This window comes from Vombatus ursinus, unplaced genomic scaffold (genome assembly GCF_900497805.2).
Source record: "Vombatus ursinus unplaced genomic scaffold, bare-nosed wombat genome assembly UNPS02014798.1, whole genome shotgun sequence".
In the NCBI taxonomy this organism is placed as follows: Eukaryota; Metazoa; Chordata; class Mammalia; order Diprotodontia; family Vombatidae; genus Vombatus; species Vombatus ursinus.
This window is the reverse complement of record NW_020954576.1, coordinates 54,809,111-54,833,800: the sequence shown is the minus strand read 5'-3', so window position 1 is coordinate 54,833,800 and position 24,690 is coordinate 54,809,111. Positions and strand designations below refer to the sequence as shown.

The 24,690-nt window shown below is 50.5% G+C and overlaps 2 protein-coding genes across 2 annotated transcripts in view; both read left to right on the top strand.

The window, feature by feature from the left end:
- EFNA4 (ephrin A4) overlaps nucleotides 1-16,095 on the top strand; it is a 21,740-nt gene extending 5,645 nt beyond the window's left edge. The window contains exon 5 of the mRNA XM_027871029.1: nucleotides 16,016-16,095. Within this exon, the coding sequence (XP_027726830.1) occupies nucleotides 16,016-16,047 (32 nt within the window). The 3' untranslated portion in view covers nucleotides 16,048-16,095. The remainder of the gene's footprint in view (nucleotides 1-16,015) is intronic.
- Nucleotides 8,142-18,611, top strand: EFNA3 (ephrin A3). Its single transcript, XM_027871027.1, has 5 exons — nucleotides 8,142-8,269; nucleotides 16,016-16,329; nucleotides 16,871-16,936; nucleotides 17,134-17,211; nucleotides 17,450-18,611. Exons 1-5 carry the CDS (start codon nucleotides 8,142-8,144, stop codon nucleotides 17,578-17,580), a joined length of 717 nt encoding a protein of 238 aa, XP_027726828.1. The 3' UTR covers nucleotides 17,581-18,611.
- Nucleotides 18,612-24,690: the final 6,079 nt, after the last annotated feature.

The following is a 24,690-nucleotide window of genomic DNA, read 5'->3' as shown; positions in this document are numbered from 1 at the left end:
CCCTCTCTCTCTCTCTCTCTCTCTCCCCAGTTCTTTCTCCGCACCTCCCCCAAGTACGTCTCTCAGGCCGAGGTTATGGGAGGATGGGGTAAGGGACTGGGTCACAGCCTCCCTGGTCCCTGGCAAACTCCGGACCTGGAGTGGATTTAGTGGTTGTCCTATTCTCAGGCAAGCTCGCAGCGGGGGAGGGGCGAGAGGTGGAGGCGCCGAGACCCAGAGATCCAGGCTGCCCATACCAAGCAGGAACGCTAGTTCTTTCGCTAGCTCGTTCCCGCCAGGTCCGGTGCGTGAGTAGGGAGAACGAGAACGCATGTGCGGACAACACATAGGTACGTGGCCGGATAAACACACTTGGGCGCTTCACCCTCACAAATTCGGACACGCAGGAAAGCACGCATCCACAAACTCAGACAGACATAACACCCAGAAATACAGTGTAGGCCCACAGACACCCTGCCGGTCCCTACTGCTTCCCCTCCACCTGCACGGATCGTTGGGTTCCTTCACCCAGACGATATTCAGAGTTTGAACTTGAGCTGGGGGTGAGAATGGGAGGGTGAGAAGAGAGATCCTTTGAATGCTTGTGCACAGGGAAGGTAAGGGGATAAGGACTATAAACACTAGCATGCGCGAGCTCCCGCCTTTCCCTTTCCTCCACTCAGTTCCCCCCACTTTCCCTGCCGCGATGCCTAGGGAGGCTAGTCTCCTGGGGGCGCCCCGGAGGGAGGTTGCAGGGAGGGCCTCAAGCTGAAGCTCCAAGCGCCAAGCAGAGGCCAGGGCTGGCTAGAAGAGCTAGGAGGCCTCCTCTCATGGCCCTGCCCATGAGAAGTTCTCGAAGCGTGTTCTCCAAACTCGGTTCCGGGACGCTGGGAAGCAGGTTTTGGAGAGTCACCAGATTCCCCCAAATTATTCTGCTCTAGAAGGCTCAGCATGGCGCCAGGGCCTCCGTACCTTGCTCTGGTCACTGTCTTTCCCTTGCTTTCGGATAAAGTCCGGTCCCCTCCCCATTTCCTTGGTCTATAGAGAGCTAGAACACGTCCTCTGTGTGAAGTCTACAACCCTGCATTGTATGGGTTCATGCAAATCAGACCCTTTCTCTCAGGGCTGAACTCTGGCGCTTTGCCACCTTCTTTCATTGATTTGTTCATTCCTCAATTCATTCAACATATATTCATTGAGAGCCTACTATGTGCTAGGACGCCCCTTTTTCCAGAACATCCCAGTGAGGTAGTCGGGAGATCCCCAGCTATGACGCAGTGGAGCGGGTGCCCCTGCACCAAACAGCCAATGGAATCCTGGGGCCCGGGGCATGAGGTCATCAGTGGAGACTCCCATTGGTGGAGACGTGGAGGATGGGAAGCCCCCCTCCCCACTCATTCCTTTAGGGGGCCCACTAAACCTGAGGGCACTGTGCCTCTCTCTCATTCCTAGCTGCTGCTACCTTCAGTGGATAGTAGGATGGCACTATCCCAGTGGGGTACTCCCATCTTCTCCAAGTTTCCCCTCCCCCCACCCACTTCCAGAGCAGAAATCCTCAGACCCAACTAATCCAAGAAGTGGAACTTTTTGGAGTGGTCCTGAAGTGACAGGAGGAGGAGCTGGCATTGCCATCCCACAGAATTGGTTCTTAGATCTAAGTGTTCATTTAAATATTTTGTCTATGTCTGATTTGCATGTTATTCACATAGTCGGAATGACAAATCAATCCCATTTTCTCAGTCCTTCCTTCTTTACCCCCAATTCTTCCATTTCATTCCCTAGTGTTTCCCAACTCTTGCCCCTCTCTTCCCAGTATCCTCTTCAGCCTAACCCAATGTCCCTTTAAGTGTTTTATCTTTATGATATCATTATATTCCAATTGAGAAATCAACTCCACTTTCCCAGTCCTTTCCACCATTACCTCAAGCCACAACTTTCCCAGAATCTCCCCTCCAGCCTTTCCCCACTCCACCTATGTCCCCCAGTCACCTCCCAGAGACCCAGACCCTGCCTCTCACCTCTACTGTCCACCCACCTACTGTCTCTTCCCCAGTGCATGCCCTGCCTATCTCCCCTAGTTTCCTCCTCTCTCTTCAGTGTCTCCTAATCTCTCTCTCTTCAACTGTTCCCCACCTAGCCTCTTCTAGACCAAACTGATTTTGCATGCTTGGAAAAGTAACTGGACACTTCTAAGTGATGGATTAGAGATGCAAAATGAAATGTACATTTTTTGACCTAACCAATGTGTTGATTTGTTTTCCTTGTCTATTCTTTGTTACAAGGGAAGGTAGGTGCATCACAATAATAATGGGAAAAAAACAAGAAAGAAATTCATGTCAATAAAACATTTTTAAAATACACAAAAGTATACAGGAGAGCCAAAGGACATTCAGGAGACACAGAGAAGCAGAATAGTTTTGTTACTATCATGGGAAATTTAATGTACCCTTTAAAAAAAACAATATAACGTAAGTTTCAAGTTTCATTCCTAATCCTTTCTTCTAGTTTTTTTTGTTTGTATTTAAAAATGTTCATGTTTATTAAGTTTATAATTGTAATTAAAAAAATTTTTGAAGAAAAGTCACAGACTTTCAGATCCATCAGTTTGGAGAGGACAGCTCAGAGGCTGAGAAAAGGGGAAAGGGCCCATCTTGGCCCTTATTCTCTTTGGGCATGGATGGGGGAGGGGTAGTCAGAGATGCCTGGAGTTTTAATTGGCAAAATAAATGGTCTTGGTGGGTAGGAGGACTTACTCAACTTAGGTTGGAGAAGGCAGGGCCAGAGAATATTCCGCAGAGTCAAGTCCCAGTGCCATACACATCATTACCCTAGATGCCCCACTCTGGTAGGGGTCAGTCCCCACCCTTCTATATTGTGCCAAGGCTGTTTCCTTTCCCCCTCCCCCTCAATTAAGCACTAATGAGCTGTCATTAACTCTCAAAGCATCAGCCCTCAGGTGGAACTGGAATCTGTGGTCCAGACTAGGGTGGGAGGAGGGGGTGGGATGAGCCTAAGGGTGTCTAGAGGCAGACTAGGCACCTAAAGTATCATGACAGGGAGCCAGAGAGGGGCCTGGAGAGGAGGGAGTGGGGGGAGGTATAGGGAACTCGTGGTTGAGGCCAAGGTAGTGTGAATCATCATGCTGTGTGTTTATCACTTTGTGTATCTCTCAGTGTGACTGTGAATGTGTGATTGTGTGTCCCAGCTTAATTATCTATCTGGGGCTGTTTTGTCCGTCCTTGTGCAACTTTGCCTCTGTCAGTGTCTGAATATATGCATTTATATCTGTATCCATGTCAAGACTGCCTGGCCTCTCTGTCCCTGGAATCTCTTTTGCTGACTCTGATACATGACGTCGGTTTTATTACAAATCAATTCTTTACTGTGAAGATCTTGCATGGATTGGTCTGAACCTGCCTAACACAAGGGAGGGGAAGTCAGGGAAGACCCAGGGGACGGGAGGTGAGAGGAGCCCTGTTGTCAGACCCTAGGTTGGGATGTGAAGAAGAGAGGAAGGTAGTCCTCATATGTGACCTTGAGTTCCAAAATATTCCAAGGTCTCTGTGTGGGTAGAAAAGAATGGGGACCTGACCTGAAGTTTCTAATAAGGTTTCCTTGGCTCTGTAATCATGTCATATCTTCTTATACCTTCCCTCGAACCTAGAGTTGGAGGAGAAGAAAGCATGGAGGATCCTATTTCCCCAGGAAAAAATTGGGGGGCCCTTCCCCCCACTCTGCTACTTGTCTGTCTGCTGAGGAACTGGGACCTGTACAAACTAGTCCTCTTTTGGCTCTCTCCCCAGGGGAACAGATCCTTTCCAAGTGAGACAAGAGGACTGGGGAATGCTGGGGCAGTCTGGGAAGGAGCCTGAGGAGCAATCCAATGTCCCAATCTGCCCCCCCCTCCCCTTTCTCTGCCTGCCTCACAGACTTAAATTCTCCGCACCCATCCCTAGCTGCCACTCCCAGGCTTCACATGGCAAGCTCTACCTGGAGACCCTTAGCCAGGGCACACTCGGGGAGCTGGGTGGGATGGAGTGGGGTTTGTGCTACTACAGAGATCCCTCTTCTTTTTCTTTGATTCCCCCATCTTCATTTGCTGTTTAGCCATTTGCTATGATGATTTTGGGCAGGGAGAGGAGGTGTCAAAGAAGATATACAAAAGGCCTTACTGGGGATAGAAGTATCCTGAGAAGAAAGTTTGGAGGGGGAGTAATTTTTGTAGGGGCTAGGATGGTCTGGGATTTGATGAAGTAGAATGGGTCAGGAGATAGGGAACCCAAACAAGTAGGGCTTTCTCCAGTGTCTCTCTGGGACCTAGTCCATCTACTATACATCACCTTATTTATCCATTAGAAAAATTCAGAAAGAGCAAAGGAGAAAGGGAGTTGAAGTAATATTGAGATTCAAAAAGATGGGACCTTAGAAGAATTAGTTAGGTCTTCAGAATAATTTTAAGGAATGTTAGTAGTCCCTTGACCATAATATCAGTGGTCAATTCCCCACTCCCAAATCCTATCCTTCCTTTCTATCTCCTCACTCTCCAAATTCCTGAAGCTAGAAGAGGTATGGGTTAAAATCCTAGCTATAGCAGGAACTAGTTGTGTGTCCCTGCACAAGTAAGTTACTGTTTCTGAGCCTTGGTTTTCTCATCTGCAAAATGGGGACGATAAAACCTTTATCCATTCCTCATGAGGTTATTATGAGAAAAGTGTTTTGTTAACCTTAAATTTCTATTATTGTGAGCTTTCATTGTTCTAAACCCTACCGTACCACCTTGTAAATGCCATCTTCCACTTTCCAGATATGCCATCCTTTTTCTTCATTCTCTAGGTTTCTAGGTGCCTGTCCTCTAAGAATCTTAATTTTTTTTAAGTCCTTTGTGGGAGGGGTGATAATGACTAGAAGCAAAAGATCCCAATCTGTTTCTCAGTCTCCGTCTTATTGTCTCTCTCACACACATTCACACACTTCTCAGGCACCCATTTCTATATGAAAATTCTCTGGCTCCTAAACCTGGAGATATACATATTATACACACGTGTTCTTCATGCTAATGTTTGTATATGTATAGATCCAAGTCAAAATACACTTATGCTTATTAGAACCCACATGGCTTTACATCTTAGTGTCAGGGGATACATGTGCTTCTCTTGTTGGAACACATCTCCATATTATGACACACACATGTGGTTGTGTGTTGCTAAGCATGTGTGGGTCCTGTGTTGGAGGTGCAGAGCCTTTGAATATTTCATGCCTAGAGCTGGCAGCTGCCTCTCCCGCTTACACTCTTGCTTGCTTTTCCCTCTGCTCCAGCGTCTGTGTTTATTTGTTTAATGAATTATTTATCCATAGCCCCCCCCTTTCCCCCTAGCCTCCCCCTCCCCCAGGCCCCAGCCTCTATGATTTATTGAACACTGCTCAGCTCTGCAGTTGCCACCCGCTGTCCCAGGAGCTGTGTCTGGCCATACTAGCTAGAGAGCTTCTCTTTCCCATAGACCTGCTCACTTCCTTGTGACTCTAGGCACTAAGCTAGGGAGACCCCACCAGAAGCAGGATCTCACCTTTTTAGCTGGGAGGTTAGGGAAATGGAAGAATGCCTTAAAGGTTTTGGAGTCTGAAAGGGTGGAGTCAGAGGTAAAGAAGGCCTGACAATAGTTAAGGCAGATACTGTGATATTTAGATGCCCAGACCTTATAGGGAAAGTCTTAGACTTTGGAGAAGAAGGCCAAAACTTTCCAATGGAAGAGCTCAGGTCCTAGAAAGAAGGACCTGAATTAGTTAATCGTGAGACCAAGCCCAAGGAAATCTCCAACCTCATAGAGAGATATTAAACCCTATGGCAATGAGCCCAAACCCCTAGAGGAATCCAACCCTTATAGAAAAGGGCCTCTATCTCTCCTTAGCATAGATATCTTTATCATCTAGAAGAGATGAAAATGGGAATAAGGAAAAAAATGAGGCTCCATTGATGAAGGCCTTGGACCCCTGAGAGGTAAGCTTTATGATGGTTGGCAGCAGTTAAAAAACAAAATGACAACATCTTACTGCCACAATATTTTAATGTTTACAAAATGGTCTTCTCTCAACAGTCCTTCGAGGTAGGTCATGTACATGTTATCATCACCATTTTATGCATGAAGAAACTGAGGCCCAGAGAAATAACTAGCACATAGCTAGTAAGTGTCACTGGCATAACTTGAATTCAGATCTATTGCCTGGTCTAGTTGTCCTTCCACTACAGTCACCTGTCTTGGGAAAAACCATAAGAAGCTCTCAGGAGAGGGAAGGGGAGACTATTTGTGAAGTTCCATCCAAACTACCCCAAGGGGCCTAATTTATCTTCTGATTTCTTAGGAGGGAGAGGAGATCCCCTAGGGGGATAGGAGAGCCCAGAGACAACACTATCAGCTCTTGCCTGCTTTCTGGGCAGCTATTGGGCACAGTGCCAATTCTGGTTGGTACTGCCTAGCAGGCACTTATGGAAAGCACATGATACACATGCCCTGATTCTGACGGTTTTTAATTGTGGGCATCAGGGTCAGGGGTATCCATGTGTGCCTCTCTCTAGGGGAAGCTGGGAATAGTGCCAACCCCTGTGGGTACAGGGGCTTGCCTAGGTTTCTGAAAACCATATCATCTCACCCATTAGCCTGATTCTTCCCACAACAGGAGTTTGGCATGTCCCTATTCCATATTCTTCATTCTTCCTCCTAACTTTAATCTATTGGGATAAAGAAAGGGAAAGAGAGAAGAGGAAAAGGGAGAAGAGGGAGAAGGAAGTGGAACAGCGGAGGAAACCAAAGTGTGTGCCAGATATGCGCATGTGTTTTTGCTTTTTGTGTGAAAGGAACTGTGTGCCTCAGCATAACTGTGTATACAGGGATTGTGTTGAAAGACCTGGTTTGTGGCCTGTGCTTTCCCCTCTGTGCTTCTGTATTCAGGTGTCTGAGAATGGGTGTGGAAAGGCTAGGTACCATTGGCTGTACTGGGAGGAGGGGGCGGGGAGGAAGAGTGTGTCCCTACCCCCAGCAGCCGGGGAAGCCCAAGTGTGTGAATGTAAAAGGCATGTGTCAGTGTGAGACTAGCTTCTTGCCAGTCTGTTCTTAATGACACCTTTTCCATGTTTTAGGAGATACCCCAGGACTCTAATCCAGAATGGGTTTTGTTGAGCTTAGAGCACCCTCCTCCTTTCCCCTCACTACTGATTTTCTCTTTCCATTAAGGAGTAAGGACTCTGATCATGGTCCTTTCCTAATCCTCACATTTTTAGGGCCTGAGTTCCCCCTTAACTTAATTGCATTCCCTATCCCACCCCTGCACTGCCTGCTCATCTGTCTGGGAAAGGCTACCAGATCACAATAGCAATCTCTCTTGTGCCAGGGTATCTGTCCACCTGCCTCCCTATATTTTGCCTTCTGCCCTCTGGGAACTGGCAAAGGGAGAAAGCTGAAAGGCGAGGATTGTGCTGTTAACAGATGTAAATATGTAAAGCGCTTAGCCAAGCTTAAAACACTATGTAGGTGTTAAGCTATTATTGCTGTTGTCATAGCTGTTGTTATTCTGCTTCTCTCTGTCCTCAAAAAACCACCCTCTCCCATTCCCAGTCATTTCCTAGATTAGAGACCCTTGAGATCTTTCATGCCCAGCCCTCACTCAGATCTTCCAGTTAGCAGAGGGACAGACTTCTCAGATCTTATGGTTTGAGTCTTGGATTAGTTTAGACCCATCCTGTCCAGGAGGAAAGGAGAGGTAGCCCTGGCTTCCAGCCTCCCAATCTCTTCACTTGGGGAATTCCTTTTTGGAAGCGGCGGGCTGCAAGTCCTTTTGATAGCTTCTCAACCAGAGCCAGGGGAAGAGGAGGAGGACCAGAAAGCGCAAGCGCGTTCCCGAGAGGGGAGGGAAGCCCGAGTTCCCATCTCCCACGCGCCGCGCGAGCCCGGACAGGGAAGGGAGAGGGGCGGGGCCTTTGGGTGGGTGGGCGCGCGCCGGGGGCGGGGCGTCGGGGGCGCGCCGGGCGAGCAGAGGGGGAAGGGTGGGGGCGTGGCCTAGGGCTCGGGGGGCCGGCGGTGGCGGCGGCGGCGGCAGCAGCAGGGAGCTGGGGAGCGGAGAAGCGGCGAGCGGAGCTCAGTCGGGGGGCGGCGGCGGCGGCGGCTTCGGGGATGGCGGCGGCTCCGCTGCTGCTGCTGCTGCTGCTGGTGCCCGTGCCGCTGCTGCCGCTGCTGGCCCAAGGGCCCGGGGGGGCGCTGGGGAACCGGCATGCGGTGTACTGGAACAGCTCCAACCAGCAGTGAGTCCGAGGGAACCCGGAGACCCCCGGGAGGGCGGGGGTTCGGGGGAGGCTGGGGCCCGGAGATGGAGGGCAGATCGGGAGGCGCCGGGGGGATCTGGGGAGATGGGGGTGGGCGCCAGCAGGAGTCTAAGAGGGATGCAAGGAGAGGCCTGGGAAGGGGGGTCGGAGTAGGTCGGAAAGAAGGGGGCGCTAGGGACATTGGGGGGCGCGGGGTGGGGAAGCCTGGAGATCAAGGCATCGGGGTCTTGGGATGGGCGCGCTGGAGAGATTGGGGCCGGCTCAGGTGGGAGGGAGAGGGCGCTGGGGGCGTCTGGGAAGATTCAAGGGGAGTATCTGAGGGTTCTGATTTAGTAGGTTGGGGAGCAGTAGCGTAGGGGGATGTGCTAAGGAAGCTGTCCAGATCCCCGGAACCCCTTTCCCTCCCTATTTCTCGCGGCACCACACAGCGGGAGTCGCACGCCCCCGTCCTACATCCCCACCCTCCTTCCCCGCCCCCGCGCTTGGTCAGGGGGCCCGGATTTGGGGGTGTCTTCCTGGGAAGCCCTGGAAGAAGAGATCAACTTAGGGAAGGCAGGTTTCAGAAGGCCATTGACCTGCTTTCATTTGGGAGGATGTTTAAGAGCGGTGTTTGGGGTTCTCTCAGTCTCATCTTTTCAAAGTGGGGGCGAGGGACTTATGGGGGGGAGTTGTCTCTATCTTTGAATCTCCCCGAGAGGACAGGAAAAATGAGTGTTATGGTGTCTGTGTGAATGTCAGCTTCTGAGTGTGTGGGTTGTGTTGCTGACTTGGGGTACCCTGCCTGGACTCGCTGTTCACTCTAGAATGAGAGCTGTGGGGCAATAAAGAGATAGAGAGATATGGAGGATGAAGCGCTGGGGAGGGGGGGCTGTCATGTCACAAACACACACTCAGCTTGGAGGTGGTGTGTGTGAGCGGGCGTGCGCCGCTGTCAATGTGCATGTGTCTGAGTGTGTGATTTGTGTGTCTGCGTCGACGATGGTGTCTGGGGGTGGGGTGGGGGTGATGGTAGGAGAGGGCTGTCAGCCTGTTGGGGAAGGGGCGGTCAGGGTCCATTTGGGGTTGTGTGTGGAGTATGGAAGTGTGTGGTTATGCCCGAGTTCGTGTGGTTGTCAGTGTCTCGGTCTCCGGGATACGTGTGTGGTACGTCTGGGTCAGGTTGTGTATGTTTTCCTCGGATGTGTATGCTGGGCGTTTGTGGTTGTGTGTTTCGGCTGGGCTTGTCACTGTGTGTCTGCTGTGCCCTGGCTATTCATCTTCGTGTGGTTGTGTGGCCCGGTTCTGTATGTCAGTCCTTGCTTCTCTCTCACTCTTCGCTGCCCTTGTTTCCTCCTCCCCACGGAGCTGCTGTGTGTATCGCCCTCGCTTCTTTCGAGTGTTGAGTGTGTATGTTGGGGGGGTCTGTCCCTAGGGGTGAGGGGGGTTTAAGGGGAGCTCACTGTCACACCTGCCTGGGCGGCGACGGGAGAAGGTCTAGATATTAACCCCTCCCCAAGGGAAGAGGATGACTTAGGGAGCAAACCGTAATGCCCTGGAGGGAGGGGGCCCTGGAGAACAGAGCAGCCCCGACCCCCAACCTCCCAGGGGAGGGGCTGCCTCGCGCGGCTTCGTTCTTTGTTGTTTTGGGCTCAGCGGCTCCCCCTCCTCCTAGCGCCCGGAGTGTCAGACTAGGGGGTGGGGTGGGGATGAGCCAACACCCCCTCCCACAATCTTGGAAATCTTAAGTGGTAGAGGATTTGTCTCTTGGCCTGCCCCCTCCCCCAGCGGGAAGGGGAGAGTTTCGGAGGGCTAGAGGAAATGATTGGGGGGGTAAGATGGCACCCCCTCTCCACTTTTCTCTTCTCTCCCCCACCCCTGGGCACGCACGCCTCTCCGCCCCTCTAGAGTCTGGTGGAGAGTCGGGAGCGAGTAGGTAAGGGGGCTCTTGGGTCTCCCCGCTGCCCTTAAGGGCCCGCCCGCTTTGAAAGGCGATGGTGATGGTGGAGGGATGCAAGACTTGATCCTGAGCGGTTGGTGGTAGGAAGGTCAGGGCCTCCCCCACCTGAGCACAGGTGATAATTCCAGTGTAGGAGTGGGGGCGGTTCAGGCTGGGGGGTGGGGGTAACTCTCCCCTTGGCTGCCTTGCATTGAAGACTGTCGGGCGAGGAGGGGGAAGTGTCCTAGGGGCGAGTAGGGCACCGCCCCCCCCTCCTTGCTTCCCTCGGCCTTTGTTGCCGCTGCGCCCGGGCTCCCCGGCTCCCTCACTGCGGCAGCCGCGGCCCCATAAATCGTGAGAGCGACGTGCTCCGGAGCCGGGAGAAGAGAGGGCCGGGGAGCTGGGGGCGGGGAGCGGGAGAGCTTGGGGGCGGGGCCTTACGGAGCCACAGGCTTCCACCGCCCCTCACCCCCCACCCGGGGTCACGTGGGGAGGGGCTCTACTTGCCACCCCCGGATCACGTGGGAAGGGTCTCTGGCCCCCTTGGGGGTCACGTGGGTAGGGCCCTTGCTATCCCGCCCCTTAGAGGTCACGTGGGAGGGGGCCTTTATATCCACCCCCCTTAACACCCCCCACACCACCACCACCCCCCCCCGGTTAAGTGAGGAGGGTCCGTCACCTAATGAGGTCACATTGGGGGTGGGCAGCCAAGGGCCAAAGAGGCTCAGGTTTCCAGGTCCAAATCCTACAGAGGGGCCCCTTAGTGGGGGCATAGTCTGTACAGAGCCTGCACCTGCTGGGCAGACTGTGGCCAAAGTGGGAAGGGTATGGGGGTGGGGGGTAGAGAAGGAGATGGAAAGGACCTGGATTGTAGGCTACAATCAGCCCATGAATTGAGGAGCTTGGCAGAAGGCATGTCTGGGATTCTCTCAGTCTGTTTTCTGTCTCATATCCTTGTGTATATGGAGGTCTGGTGTCTTGGCGCCCCCTCCACCCCAATTTCTTGGTCTGTGTTTATTAGTATCTCACACCGTGCTTGTCTCTTTATCACTGCCTTGTTTTCAGTCCCTCTCTACCTTTGCCTATGTCTCTGTTCCGATTTCTGCCTCTATTCCCTGCCTTTGCGAGACTTCCTCGCTCGGTCTTCGTTTCTTACGTTCCTGGCAGCTTCTATCTCTGTGTGCCACTGTCTTTGCTTCTGTTCCTGTCTCTCCTCTGTCTCTGACTCTCTGCTTCAGTCTCTGTGTGTCTCTCCGCTCCTCTCCGCCGCTGCAGATCAATAAACCTTCGCCGCCGCCGCTGCTGTCGCAGGGAGGAGGGGGCGGTGGGGGGCGGGCGGTGTTCATTCTCCGCCCCCAGTTGGGGTAGGGGGAAGTCCGGGGCATAGACCCGGCGCTATGGGGGTAGGAGGGGGCGAGCTTTTGCAGGGAAAAGGTTCTTCACGGTCTCCCGGGGCCCTGGGGCCTTGCTGTTGGGATGCTCCCGCAGGGATGTTGGGACGACCCAGGGTGGGGTGGGTTGGATAGGAGGGCGCCTAAACGTGCACGCGCGCCCGAGAGCGCGCTCTCGCCCCCTCTCTTCTCCCACCCGGGAGGACGCGCAGACCCCCACGTCGCGCGCACGTGGCCCAAGCCTCTACCTGCTGTAGGGAAAAACTGAAAGCGCTGTTGCGGGAGCGCGCAACGGAGCCGGCGCTCCAGTGCCTAACGCCGGGGTAGGGAGGCAAGAACAGGACAGGGAGTTTTTGATCTTTCTTCTCTCTCTTCTCAGTCGCCCTGTTTCTCAGCTCCTCCCCTCTGCACCCTAGAGTTGCTCTTTGCTGTTATGGTGGGGGCATGTAGGGAATTTAACAAGTTCCCAGGGATCCCCTTGATTCCCCTCTCCCCATTCGAAGCACAGCCTTGCCTCGTTAGATGCCCTGTTTGTGCATCCCTAATTGCCCCGGGGGGAGAGACCCAAGACACCCCGCCACTTCTCTCTTGGGGCACCTTAGTGTGAGGGCGGGGCCACAGCTTGAAAGCCAGAACGCCTGAGTCCCTCTCCCCGGTCTGCTAAGGGGACAGGACTCTGGAGATGGTGGGGGCGATAGAGTTGGGTAGGAGATAGAGTGGTCGACAGGCTAGTTATAATTCTTAACTAAAGGGATAGAAGAAGTGATAGAGTAGTGATAGAGAGGAGGAAAGTAGAAGGAAAAAAGCGGACGCCAGATATAGCCAGAGACCTGTGTTGCTGAAATAATGGGGTGAGAAGGCAATATAGCAAGGTGGTAGTGTGCCTAGCCTTGATGAGAGTGGGGGAGGTGAGAGGTACTAGGGTAGGGGAGCCCAAGGTTTCAGCTCTCGGTGTACGTGGAGGAAAGGGAAGAGTAAGAGGTAGAATGAAGACAATTGGTTCTAAGGAGCATGGGTCTGGGTCCTCCTTCCCGGCCTACACACTACGCTCCCTTGAGGGCTTAGTTTAGCTTCCTTGGGAACTGGGAGGGGGTAATCAAGGCAGTTGTCCTCCTCACAACCCTGAGAAGAGAGTAGGATTGACAGTTTCAATTAAAGTGCTGAATTCAACCCTACGCCTTCCTGGAGTAGCGGTTGGGGAAGGCTGGCACCCAGCCCCTCCCCCACCAGATGCCAATTGGACACAAACCTTTGTGGGGGAGGCTGTGGTGGGGCAAGTGCCCATTGCCCACATGGTGGGAATGGAGGGGAGGGAATTTAGGGAATATTTTGAACAGAGATTTACATTCTGCCCTATTCTGTGTAAAGGGAGGTAACAGCTGCCGCTTAGCTTCCCTTTTATAAGGCTCCCATTGCCAGCTCTACTAATTAAGCTGAGGCACCTGAGAAGTGATACTTGCTGGAATGAGGTGGGGGGGGTGGAGTACAGGGGTGGTGTAACTGGGTGGAGCCGATTTGGGGTGGGCATGTAGGTATTGGGCGGGGCCATAAGACAGAGGCCCCAGTGTAGTGAGGACGAAATTGGCACGAGGCATGGTGATGGGGAAGTGCTGGCACAACACCCCCCAAATTTTCAATGTCTCTTCAACCCTGAGAGAGAAGAGGGAATCTTTGGGGTTGGGGGTGGAGAGGGCCCTTGGGCGGAGGCTGAAAGCCCAGCCCAGTCAAACCCGTTTGCCTGCTCCCAGTGCCCCAGGCCAGAGCTCCTGCCCACCCAGGTACCTGGGCCAGGGAGGGGCCTGAGTGACCCATCACCCCTGTGGGAACCAAGTGGAGAGGGTGGCATACCTGATGACTCAATGGGGGTAGTGCCTTTTTCTCACAAGGGGTGCCCCTAACCTTGTATACATTCCAACTGGCAAGACACCTCAGCCCTGGAAAAAGGGTGCTGGAGACAGGGTGGGAAAGGGGAGAAAAGGCTAGAGAAGCAGGGCAAGGGAGAATGGGACCCTCTGTGACACCCTATTTTGAGACTTCCAAGCTTGTTATCCTAATGGCTGCTAATTAATATTTTTGGAAGTAGGAATTGCTTAGTGATGTTTGGGGGATCCAGTCCCTGTTCTCAGGGTGTTCCCAGAGACTGGGGTCCCCAAATGAGTTGGTACTTTCCTTAACCTCCTTGTCAACCCTCACCCCAGGAAAGAGAAGATTCTCTGTCCCCAAGGGGTAAAGTGAAATATGCCCCTATTACTTTCTCCATCTAATTGCCCCATCCCATCTGTGACCCCATTCACTGCAGGAGAGGAGATAAAACCCAAACTTTGATGGCACCAGTGAGGTGGGCAGGCAGCATCTCCAACAGTAACGGATGAAGGGACCGGGATCCCCAGTGTTCCATATGGTACAGTGGATTAGAGCTGTGCTCCTTACTTTCTGTGTGACCTTGGGCAAGTCATTTTATTTCTATAGGTCTTGGTTTCTTTATCTGTAAAATAGGTGGTTTGGACCAGGTGATTTTAGAGATTCCCCTATGGTTCTAAATCTGTCATCCTATGATTCTTTGACCTTTTAAAGAGGAGGCCAAGCCTTTTCATATGGATGTTGAGCCCCTTACATATTTTTCTGCTTGGAACTATTGGTGGATGAACAGCTATGCCCAAGTTGGAAGGGGAAGTAGGGTGTGAAATAAGAGCTTTGGTAGTTTGATATGATGCTAAGTAAGGTCCGTCCCTTGGGCTGTTTGGTGCTCAAAGTCAGGGTAATAAATTCCTTTTGTGGGACAAAGGGGTGTGAGAGAAGACACTGGGAGAAGGAGCTGAGGGAAAATAGGGCAGGATCTATCTGAGTGTGTGTGTGTGTGAACTAGCAAGAGGATAGGGGTGGAGAGAGGGCCAGTGGATGGGAGCTGGGGCTGTCAGCATATCAGGTACATCTACATAGCACACGTAAGACTTAGCTTACATACAGGTGTCTGGTGGGGCAAACACTGTATGCTGAACATATTTGTGTATCTGCCCTAGGACTAATACATGTGCATGCAAGAGGCTTATACAAGTATGTTTGAGGATAGGCTCAATATGATACACCAGGAGGTGGCAAGTGTGAAAGGTGTGCTGGGTAGGAAGGTGTCCTTCAGAGTGACATGGTGGGGAACCTCACCCTCCCTCTCAAATCCTCCCAGGTACCCCAGGTGTACTGTGGGGGATGGGTACTCCTGGCCGGCCTGGGAGTCGCCTGGGCCTGCTTGTTGCCATGGTGACCAACGCACATGTTTTCCCCTTTGCACATACTCCTTTTAGTGGGCAGGGCTTAGATTGCCTGAGCTTCTGCTGCCCCCAGGTGGTGTCTGTAGGCTGGAAGTGTGAATGAACAGAGAGGAGAACAGAGTAAAGAGGGTCAGGGATGTGGTCCTAATTACTGGGGAAAGTGGCTTGGGTCCCACTGCAGGGAGGTAAGAAGAAAAATTGAAGCTGAAGAAAGGCTGGGGCTGGGAGGAAAGGGTGAGAAGTTGCAGGGATCCTGGGAAAAGAAAGCTAGAAAGACATTGGGGAAGGATATTGAGAGTGGGGGGTAGGCACGGAGGGGAGACACCAGGGAAGATATGGTGGGAAGACACTGGGGAGAGGGGCAGGGACTGGGGAGGACACTAGGGGAGCGAAGTTGTATGAGGAAGAAAGAAGAGTGGGGAGGATATTGGGGGAGGGGGCAGAGAAGGGACACAGGAAAGAAAGACACTAAGGGAGAAGGGTGGGGCTGGGGAGCACTAGAGAAAGAGTTAGGGGATACTAAGGGAAGAGGGGCAGAGAGAGAGGGACTTAGGTGGAGAGGAAGGGACTAGGACAATACTGGGGAGATGGGCAAGGCTAAGGGGGCCCTGGGATAAAGGGGGGGCTGGGGGCACAGAAGAAATGGGAGAGACTGGGACAGCAGAGGAAAGGCAGGGTGGAAAAGATTCAGGGGGAGATGGACAGGTGCTGGGTTAACTTTAGGGGAGGAGGGAGAGTCTGGGGAACATTGAGGGAAAGGAAGAAAGGTTATGGGAGGGGCCAAGAGTTAAGGGCACGGGTGGAGAGGGGAGGGGGAAAGGGAGAGGATGAGGGAGGATACTGAAGGTTTACCAAGGAAAAGTGGTTAGGCTGGGAGACCAGGAGAAAGGGACAAGGGTAGAAAGGATACTGGGGAGATGATTGGGACTGTGGGGACACTATAGGATTGTGAACGGGCTGAGGGCTGCTGGGGCAAAGGGAAGAGGAATGAGGAGAATATTGTAGGAGAAGGGTAATGGGGAGAAATAATAACGGATTTGAGGAGAAGGTGGGTGGACTAGAAAGACAATGGGGGCAGTAGTGTGACTTGGGGAGCAGTAAGGGGAGGAGGGATCCCGGTCTTGGGTTCTGATTACTTCCCTTCGCCCTGCAGCCTACGGCGAGATGGTTACACAGTCCAGGTGAATGTGAACGATTACCTGGACATCTACTGCCCACACTACAACAGCTCAGGCTCAGGGCCAGGAGCAGGCCCGGGACCCGGAGGCGGGGCGGAACAGTATGTGCTGTATATGGTGAGCCGAAGCGGCTACCGAACCTGCAATACCAGCCAGGGTTTTAAGCGCTGGGAATGCAACCGACCCCACGCTCCCCACAGCCCCATCAAGTTCTCAGAGAAGTTCCAGCGCTATAGCGCCTTCTCACTGGGCTATGAATTCCACGCAGGCCAAGAGTACTACTACATCTGTGAGTGACAGGCCCAAGAATGGATGGGACTGCCGGGGCATGGGAAGAGGGAGAGGGCGGGGCCTCAGAGTAGCAAGTTCTAGGAGAAAGTTTGAGGGCGGGGCCTCGACCTACACTATCTATGAATGACAACCCAAGGACCAAGTATAGGAAAGGGTCCTTGGTCAGAGGCCATGTCCTAGACACCCTCGGGTGGAACGCAAGGAGAAGCTGAAGTTTTAGGATAAGGCTGTCGCTCTCGGTGATAATTTCTCTAGGATGGGATATAGTGAAGGGATAGCACAGTGCTGTGAATGACATGCCAGGAGCAGGGGGTAGGGAGGGACCAAGGGTATAAATTTGCGTAGAGTGGGGTCGGGCTAGGGAGTATCTCCAGGAGATCTTCCTGGTGTGGGTCCACAGGTAACAATTGTGTCCAATACCACCTAAGAGACTAGGGGACCGATAGGAAAGGTTTCTGTTTTAAAAGGAGGGCTGGGAGGAGGGCGGATTTTCTAGCCTGGAAGTCCTGGAGTCCAGTTCCGTCTGTCTCCTCCCTCAGCGACGCCCACGCACAACCTGCACTGGAAGTGTCTGAAGATGAAGGTGTTCGTCTGCTGTGCCTCCAGTGAGTATCCCTTTGCCAATATCAGCCATCTCCCAATCCCCAGCTCCCCCGCTTTGGGGCACCCCCCAGCTTCCTGGGGGTGGGGGCAGAGGCAACACTGGGGAGGAGTTTATCCCCCAGCTGTAGCGGAGGGGAAGGGGGTCCTGGCCCTGACGAGCTCCCCTCCTCTCTTCCCCATCCCCCACCCCACCCCGCAGCATCGCACTCCGGGGAGAAGCCGATCCCCACCCTCCCCCAGTTCACCATGGGCCCCAATGTGAAGATCAACGTGCTGGGTGAGTCTGCGCAGCGCCCTCTGGTGGCCACTGCTAGAACTGCAGCCCCACCCTCACTGGTGCCTTCCCTTCTGGCTCACCTTTGCATGTGCCCATCCCTCCCTGCCCCGCAAAGGGTATAGACCCCCTTCCTCCCCATTACCTGTGGGTGGGCATATCCCTTGCTCTGCTGCTACCCCGCTGCCGCGTCCGCCTGCTCTCTCCCAGGCCCAGTCCTCATCTGTACGTTTATCCACAGAGGACTTTGAGGGAGAGAATCCCCAGGTGCCCAAGCTGGAGAAAAGCATCAGCGGGACGAGCCCAAAGCGGGAACACCTGCCCCTTGCTGTGGCCATCGCCTTTTTCCTCATGATGCTCTTGGCCTCCTAGCTCTGCTCCCAGAGCAGGGAGAGGTGGAGGGCAGGGCTGGTGGGAGGAGCAGCCAAACCACCATCACCTTTCTGGAGGGAATTTTCTTCCCTGGATGGATTCGGGGTAGAGACCCTATGACGACTGTGCCCACCCCTCCCCTGTGCCATGCTAAGGGCTGGGCACTCTAACTCTACCAGGCATCCTGTTAGCAGGAACCCCAGGTTGGCCTGGGGCCTGCCTTGTGGCTCTGGAGATTTTTGGTACCAAATTGGGGAGGGGGGGAGAGGGGGGTTTTGGGCAGTGCCCAACTTCCTGCCTCCTCCTGGTGCCCTCCACCCTGCCCCCTGGTGCCCTTTCCTTCTTTTCTCCAAGAGAGACCCCAGCTAAGTTCCAGAAAGAGCAGTTTGGAGTCTGGGAGACAAATCTGTCCCTCCTCTCCAGGGGCAGAGCCAGGCCCCCTATCAGGGGGAGGGGACTAGGTGGGTGAGGGGGTGGGCACTGCCTGCTGCCCCCTCCCCCTGTTTACAGCAATAAGCACGTTCCCCTCCCCTGCCCCCACCCTATCCCACCTCATCCCAGGATTGTGGTTTGGATGGAGACCAAGTTTACAAGTAGTCACCCTGGGGGTGGGGGAGGGGTGAGGGCAAATGAACAAGGGTGGCTCGGGTGGCAGGTGGGCATGTACAGTCTCTATATCTCTATATATAATGTACAGACAGAGTCCCTTTCCCTTCCTAATCCCCTGGTCCCTTCTTGAACCTTCCCCTCCAGCTTTGGACCCCTTCCCTACCAGGCCTGGCCCCTACCCTGGGAGCCACCCCTGGCCCCTCGTTTGTCTTCTGTGAAGACACAACCTATGCAACGCACAGACACTTTTGGAGACCGTGAGACAACAACAACCCCACCCCCAGAGACCGGAACCCAACCCTTAAACCTTCCTACCCCCCACCTGTCCTGCCCCCCTCCTCTGGGACCTTTTTCAAGTGCTTTGGCTGTGACTTTCATACTCTGCTCTTAGTCTAAAAAAAATAAACTCCAGATAAAAACAACACAATTTCTGCGTGTATCTGCCTACACTTGCTTGAATAATGTATATGTTTTTCCTGCGAGGTAATGGGGTGAAGTGACTTGCCCAGAGTCACACAGATAGTAAGTGTCAAGTGTCTGAGGCCAGATTTGAACTCAGGTCTTCCTGAATCCAGGGCTGGTGCTCTATCCACTGTGCCATCTAGCTGCCCCCCATGTCAATATATATGTGAGGAGGGGAAAGAAACTAAAGGGAAGGGTAGAGAGAGAATTGAACAACTACCCAGTACTATTGATTAAGCATCTTCGAAGGAGGAGGAGATTGTAGGGTGCCGTGTTGGGCTTTGGGAGGGAGACACAGATGTGGGCAATTGACTTAACTCATTGCTGGAGACAAAGAGTATATAGAAAGCATGGGAACTGGGTGGGAGGTATCATTGTGGAGGAGATTTAGTGGATCAAAATATGGAGGAGGTGAGGGTCAACTTTGGCTTGTGCTCCTGGAGAGAAGATGAAGTGGGTATTCTAGGTAAGAAGCAGTCGGTGAAGTAGTGAATATGATATACAGGCTTAGAGAGCAGGAAGGAACCCAAGATCACCTACCCACTTATTTTCCAGAGCATTGGAAAGGGAAGGAGCAGAAAAAGATGGGATTAAAACCCAGGTCCTCTGATTCCAAATTTGGTGATTTAAAATGTAAAAAAAAAAAGTTGTATTGTGTACTACGTTCGGGGAGGGAACAAATAAGCCTGGTTCTGAGACTCCATACCAGAGAAATGAAGGAAAGGAAAAGGAAATAAGCATTTGTATAGTGCCTACTACAGGTGCCGAGCACTTTGCTAAGTGCTTTACAAATATTATCTCATTTGATTTTTATAATGACCCAGAGAGGTAAGTGCTGTTATTAGCCCCATTGAGGAAACTGAGGGAGACAGAGATTAAGTGACTAGTCCTGTTCACAAAGAAAAGTGTCTGAGGCTGTGTATGAACTCACTTCTTCCTGACTCCAGGTCCAGCACTCTGTCCGCTGTGCCATCTCAATGCCTAGAGCTGATTTGGTGAAAGAATAAAAGAGTTTATATTGGATGTGACAGCCAATGAGGTACTAGAGAATATTCTTGAGTAGGGGAAGTATCTACCATGTGTGTAAGAGCCAGGCACTTGCTTGGCACTGTGGTGGATACTAAAAATTAGGAGAGGGTTCCTTCCTGCCTTTTGGTCTAGTAGGTAAGAGAGCATGTATAACCCATACAACAAATGACTACCATGCAAGGCAGTAAGTACTGGAAGGACAGTAGATAGAACTCCAGGCCTGGAGTCAAGAAGACCTTAATTCAAGTCTGGCCTCAGATATTTCCTGGGCAATTAATTTAATCTCTGCCTGCCTCAGTTTCCTCACCTGTAAAAATGGGAATAATAATAGCATCTACCTCCCAGGTTTGTTGTGAAGATCAAATGAAGGGGCAGCTAGGTGGTGCAGTGGATAGAGCACCAGCCCTGGAGTCAGGAGGACCTGAGTTCAAATCCAGCCTCAGACACTAGCTGTGTGACCCTGAACAAGTCACTTAACCCCAATTGCCTCAAAAAAAAAATCAAATGAGGTAATATTTATAAAGTACCTTGTAAACCTTAAAGTGCTCTATAAATGCTAGTTACTGTTGTTAAGTCAAATCTTGTATCTAGAACTCATAGAACTTTAGAGATCAAAAGCCTGGGATCCACAAACCTTTATGAAAGATCTATGAACTTAGACGGGGAAGGTAAATGAAAAAAAAAAAAAAACCTATGTATTTCAGTTACCTCTACCTGAGCATCAGTCTTTCCTTCAATTATGACTTTTTAAAAAAACTCATTATTCTGAGAAGAAGTCTATAGGCTTCACCAGACTGCCAGTGGGGTCCATAACACAAAAAGGTTAAGTACACCTGACCTGGGCTGATCCCTTCATTAAACAGATGAGAAAATTAAACCCCAGAGAGGTTGAATAATTGGTTGAAGATCTACGAGGCAAGTTCATGCCCAAGCTGGGATGTGAAGCCAAGTCTTCTAATTCCATGTTCCGTGTTTACATACTTTACACCACATTGTTAGCTAAATGAGCAACAAAGAGAAGTGATGCTAGAGGAGTTCCCAGGAAGGGACAATTACTCAGAGAAAAAGAGTAGTTCAATGGAAAGAGCACTGGCTGTGGAGTCCCAGGAACTAGGTTCAAATCCTGCCTCAGAGTATTACTGTCTGGAACCTTAGCTAAATCACAACCTCTCTGAGCTTCAATTGCCTTATCTATGAAATAAGCCAACTTGGATTAAATATAAATAGGGCAGTTAGGTGGATAGAGCTCTAGGCCTGTAGTTAGGAAGACCCGAATTCAAATCGAACCTCAGACACTTACTGGCTGTGTGACCTTGGGCAAGTCACTTAACCCCAATTGCCATATATAATATGATATAATATAATATAAATTTATATAGTCTCTGAGGTATCATCCAGCTCTAGTGCTATGATTCTGTGATTTGGTTCCGTCTTCAAGCTGAAGTAACTAAGAACAGTCCATAAAGAAAGTGGGATCTTGTGCTGGATTTTTAAGAATGTGTAGATTTTCAAGGTAGGAAAGAAACATTTATTAAGCACCTACTGTGTGCTAAATGTTCTATAATTGATCCTCACAACAAATCTGTGAGTGGGTGCTATTATTGTCCCCATTTTACAGTTGAGAAAACTGAGGGAGACAAAGGTGAAGTGACTTACCTTGAGTCCCATAGCTAGTTAAGTATCTGAGGCAAGATTCAAACTCAGGTCTTTCTAATTCCAGGCCTAGAGCTCTATCTATTGAGCCACCTACTTGCTTCAATAGGCAGAGATGGGAGGGGAGGACAGTCAAAGTGGAGCAGCAGGTAGATGGCATTAGCTAAGGGGTGTAAGGCACTGAGAATGTTCAAGATAGTAGGCTAATTTAACTGGACTTCTCTGGCTTCCTTTCCTTTCCAAATAAAATCCTACCTTCTATAGGAAGCTTTTCACAACCCTTCTTAATTCCACTGCATTCCCTGTATTGTTTCTTTTTTATCAGGAATATAGCTTACTCTGTGTGTGTGTGTGTATGTATATTTGTTTGTTGTTTCTCACATTAGACTATAAGCTCCTTGAGGGCAGGGACTATCTTTTGCCTCTCTTCATATCTGTAGCACTTAGCACAGTGCCTGGCACCTAGTAGGTGCTTAATAAACGTTGCTTGATTGGAGGGATCACAGAATAAAAACAGTGGGAGATAAACCTAGAAAGATAGGCATCAATAGCCTTCAAAACTAGGGTAAAACTAGGGGCAGCTAGGTGGCGCAGTGGATAGAGCACTGGGCCTGAAGTCAGGAGGACCTGAGTTCAAATCCAGCCTCAGACCAACCGCTTGACACTTACTAGCTGTGTGACCCTGGGCAAGTCACTTAGCCCCAATTGCCTAAAAACAAAAAAAAAAAATTTTGGAACTCACAACTAGGGTAAGAAGTTTGTACACTATGATTGACTCTAAAGGAAAATGGAGAAAGATGGATAGAATGATAAGGACTCACGGGATCTAGTTAAAGCTGTTGTTAGGTCATTTTGCAGTCCTGTCTAACTCTTGATCAGACCCCATTTGGGGTTTCTTAACAGAGATACTGGAGTAGTTTGCCATTTCTTTCTCCAGCTCATTTTACAGATGAGGAAACCTAGACAAACAGTTAGTGACTTGCCCAGGGTCACACAGTTAAGAAGCATTTGAGGCTGAATTTGAACTCATGAAGATGAGTCTTCCTGATTCCAAGCCCAGGGCTCTATCCACAGCACCACCTATCAAGTTAAGGTAGCAAGGAATCTGGATTCAAACTCAGGTCTTCTGACTCCAAATACAGTGGACTTGCTAATATGCTACTCAAGTAGTATTCTAGTCTATTCTATTATACTCAAGTAGTATACAGTTATCCCTTCCACATCCCAGGGTGTTAGGAGTACAATGCCCCTTGAGCTAGAAAATCCATGTAAAATGTTGTGACCCTCCCTTGGTACCAGAGAAGAAGTCTGAATTATTATTTATGGATTAAAAGAAAATATGTTGACATTATACAATACTATTTATACATTTCTGAGTTTCTAGACTTTATCCACATTGCCTGCTGGCCTTCACGTATCATCTGAAGCTTCTGCAAAACTCCCAAACAATTCCCATGTAATTTCTTATGCTGACCCGCAGTACATGGAAACTGAAATAGGGAAAGTTGAGATGTGGAAAGGATAACTGTATCATCAAATCCACTGTATTTGGAGTCAGAAGGTCTGTGTTTGAATCTGGACACATTTTCTGTGTGACTTCAGGCAAATCACTTCATCTTTCGGGGTGCTCAGATTTTTCCATCTGTGAAAGGAGAAAGCTGGATGAGATGATCTCTAAAGACCCTTCCAACGCTAAACCTACCAAAATCTTCTATGACAGAGAGTGGAGAGGGACAAAGAGAGGAGGGAGACAGCATTGGGAGAAAAGCCTGAGGAAGATGTGACAAACAGCAGTGGAATGTCCTGCCTCTGAAATCCTGACTACTCCTTCTTCAGGCACAGGCTCCCCTAGCTTCTTACGCCCACTGCTGCTTTGAAACTCTGTGATCTGCACAAGAGGAATTTGAGGGAAGCAAAGAATGATGAAGAGATTTAGCCCATCTTGATTTTATAGATGAGGAGATAGGCCAGGAATGGCAAGTGACTTGCCCATGGTCATGAAGCTAATTAGTAGCAGACTTGGACCTAGAATCTGACTCTCTGTCCTGTACTTTTTCAACTATACATTCCTCACTCAAGAAAAAAAGAGTTAGCACTCCCTCAATAGTGGGGGCTCATTCCCCTTAAATTACTTTTACCTTAAAACATAAATCAAGAATGGAATCATGCCTCCATTGCCTGCACCTCTTCCCCCACTCTGGTTTTCTGTCAATTTATCTCTTGTTGCAGACATTTCTAGAAGCTCCTGGGCCCTGCAGGGGTTCCCCACCCAACCAACTACCCAGGGTGTGGCCTGAGGGAGGAATGGGGGTTAAGGAGGTCAGCTCCATCAGAGACAAAGGAGCAATTGATTCTCAGTGCTGGTACCCAGGCTACTACCTGGCATTGCGCCCTTGGTCTTCTGGGGGTTTGATATGCCTAGTTCCAGGTGTGACCTGGGCAGGAAATTCAGTGAGGGAGTACCTGGGCTGGAGAAGTGGGGAGGGCTGGTGTTGAGGGTAGACACTGGAGAAAAGGGAAGAAGGGAAAATGGATAAGATTGTGACACTTGGCAGGGAAAAGAGATGATTAGTCCAGGGTTAGGATGTAGTAGGTAACAGATTTGCTAAATTGAAATGATCTTTAAGATTCCTTCCAGTTGCAAGATTTTATGACTTAAGAACAGAATAAGATCCTGAGAGAGAAGGTTAGCAGAGGTGAATGTTTACTAACTGGCTCTCCAAAGAAAAATGTAATCATTTTTATGTTTAATCTGCATTATTTGTTAATATTTCCCCATCACTTCCTTAAGTCTAGACAATCAACAAAACAATAAATCAAGTTCTGATTTGTAGCATGTGCTGATTTCAGAGGTATCATGATCACACTAAAAATTTAGCAATTTTGAGCCGTTTTGAGCGGGAGTTGCTAGTTCAACCCTGGAAGAAAGGGAATCATAGATACAGAATTGTAAGAGAATTTAGAGGTCATTTAGTCCAACCTTTTCATTTTGGGCCTCTAGGTGGCGCCATAGTGCACAGAGCACTAGGCCTAAAGTTAGGAAGACTCCTGACTTTTCCAGAGTGCAAATCCAGACTAAGACACTTAGTAGCTGTATGACACTGGGCAAGTCACTCCATCCTGTTTGCCTCAGTTTCCTCACCTGTAAAAATGAGCTGGAGAAGGAAATGGTAAACCACTCCAGTGGCCAAGAAAACCCTGAACAACTTCATTTTATGGATGAGGAAACTGAGGAACAGAGAATTTAAGTGACTTGCTCAAGGTCAGAAGGGTAGTAACTGGCAGAGCCAGGATTAGTTGGTAATCAAGTCAACAAACATTTATTAAGTGCCTACTATGTGCCAGGCACTGTGCTAA

What these genes read in the sequence shown, in the direction of transcription:
- EFNA3 (XM_027871027.1), top strand. Translation starts at nt 8,142, where the DNA reads ATGGCGGCGGCTCCGCTGCTGCTGCTGCTGCTGCTGGTGCCCGTGCCG. An exon ending in TGGAACAGCTCCAACCAGCA is followed by an intron (nt 8,270 to 16,015) that starts GTGAGTCCGAGG and finishes TTCGCCCTGCAG; the next exon opens with CCTACGGCGAGATGGTTACA. An exon ending in GTTCGTCTGCTGTGCCTCCA is followed by an intron (nt 16,937 to 17,133) that starts GTGAGTATCCCT and finishes CCCACCCCGCAG; the next exon opens with CATCGCACTCCGGGGAGAAG.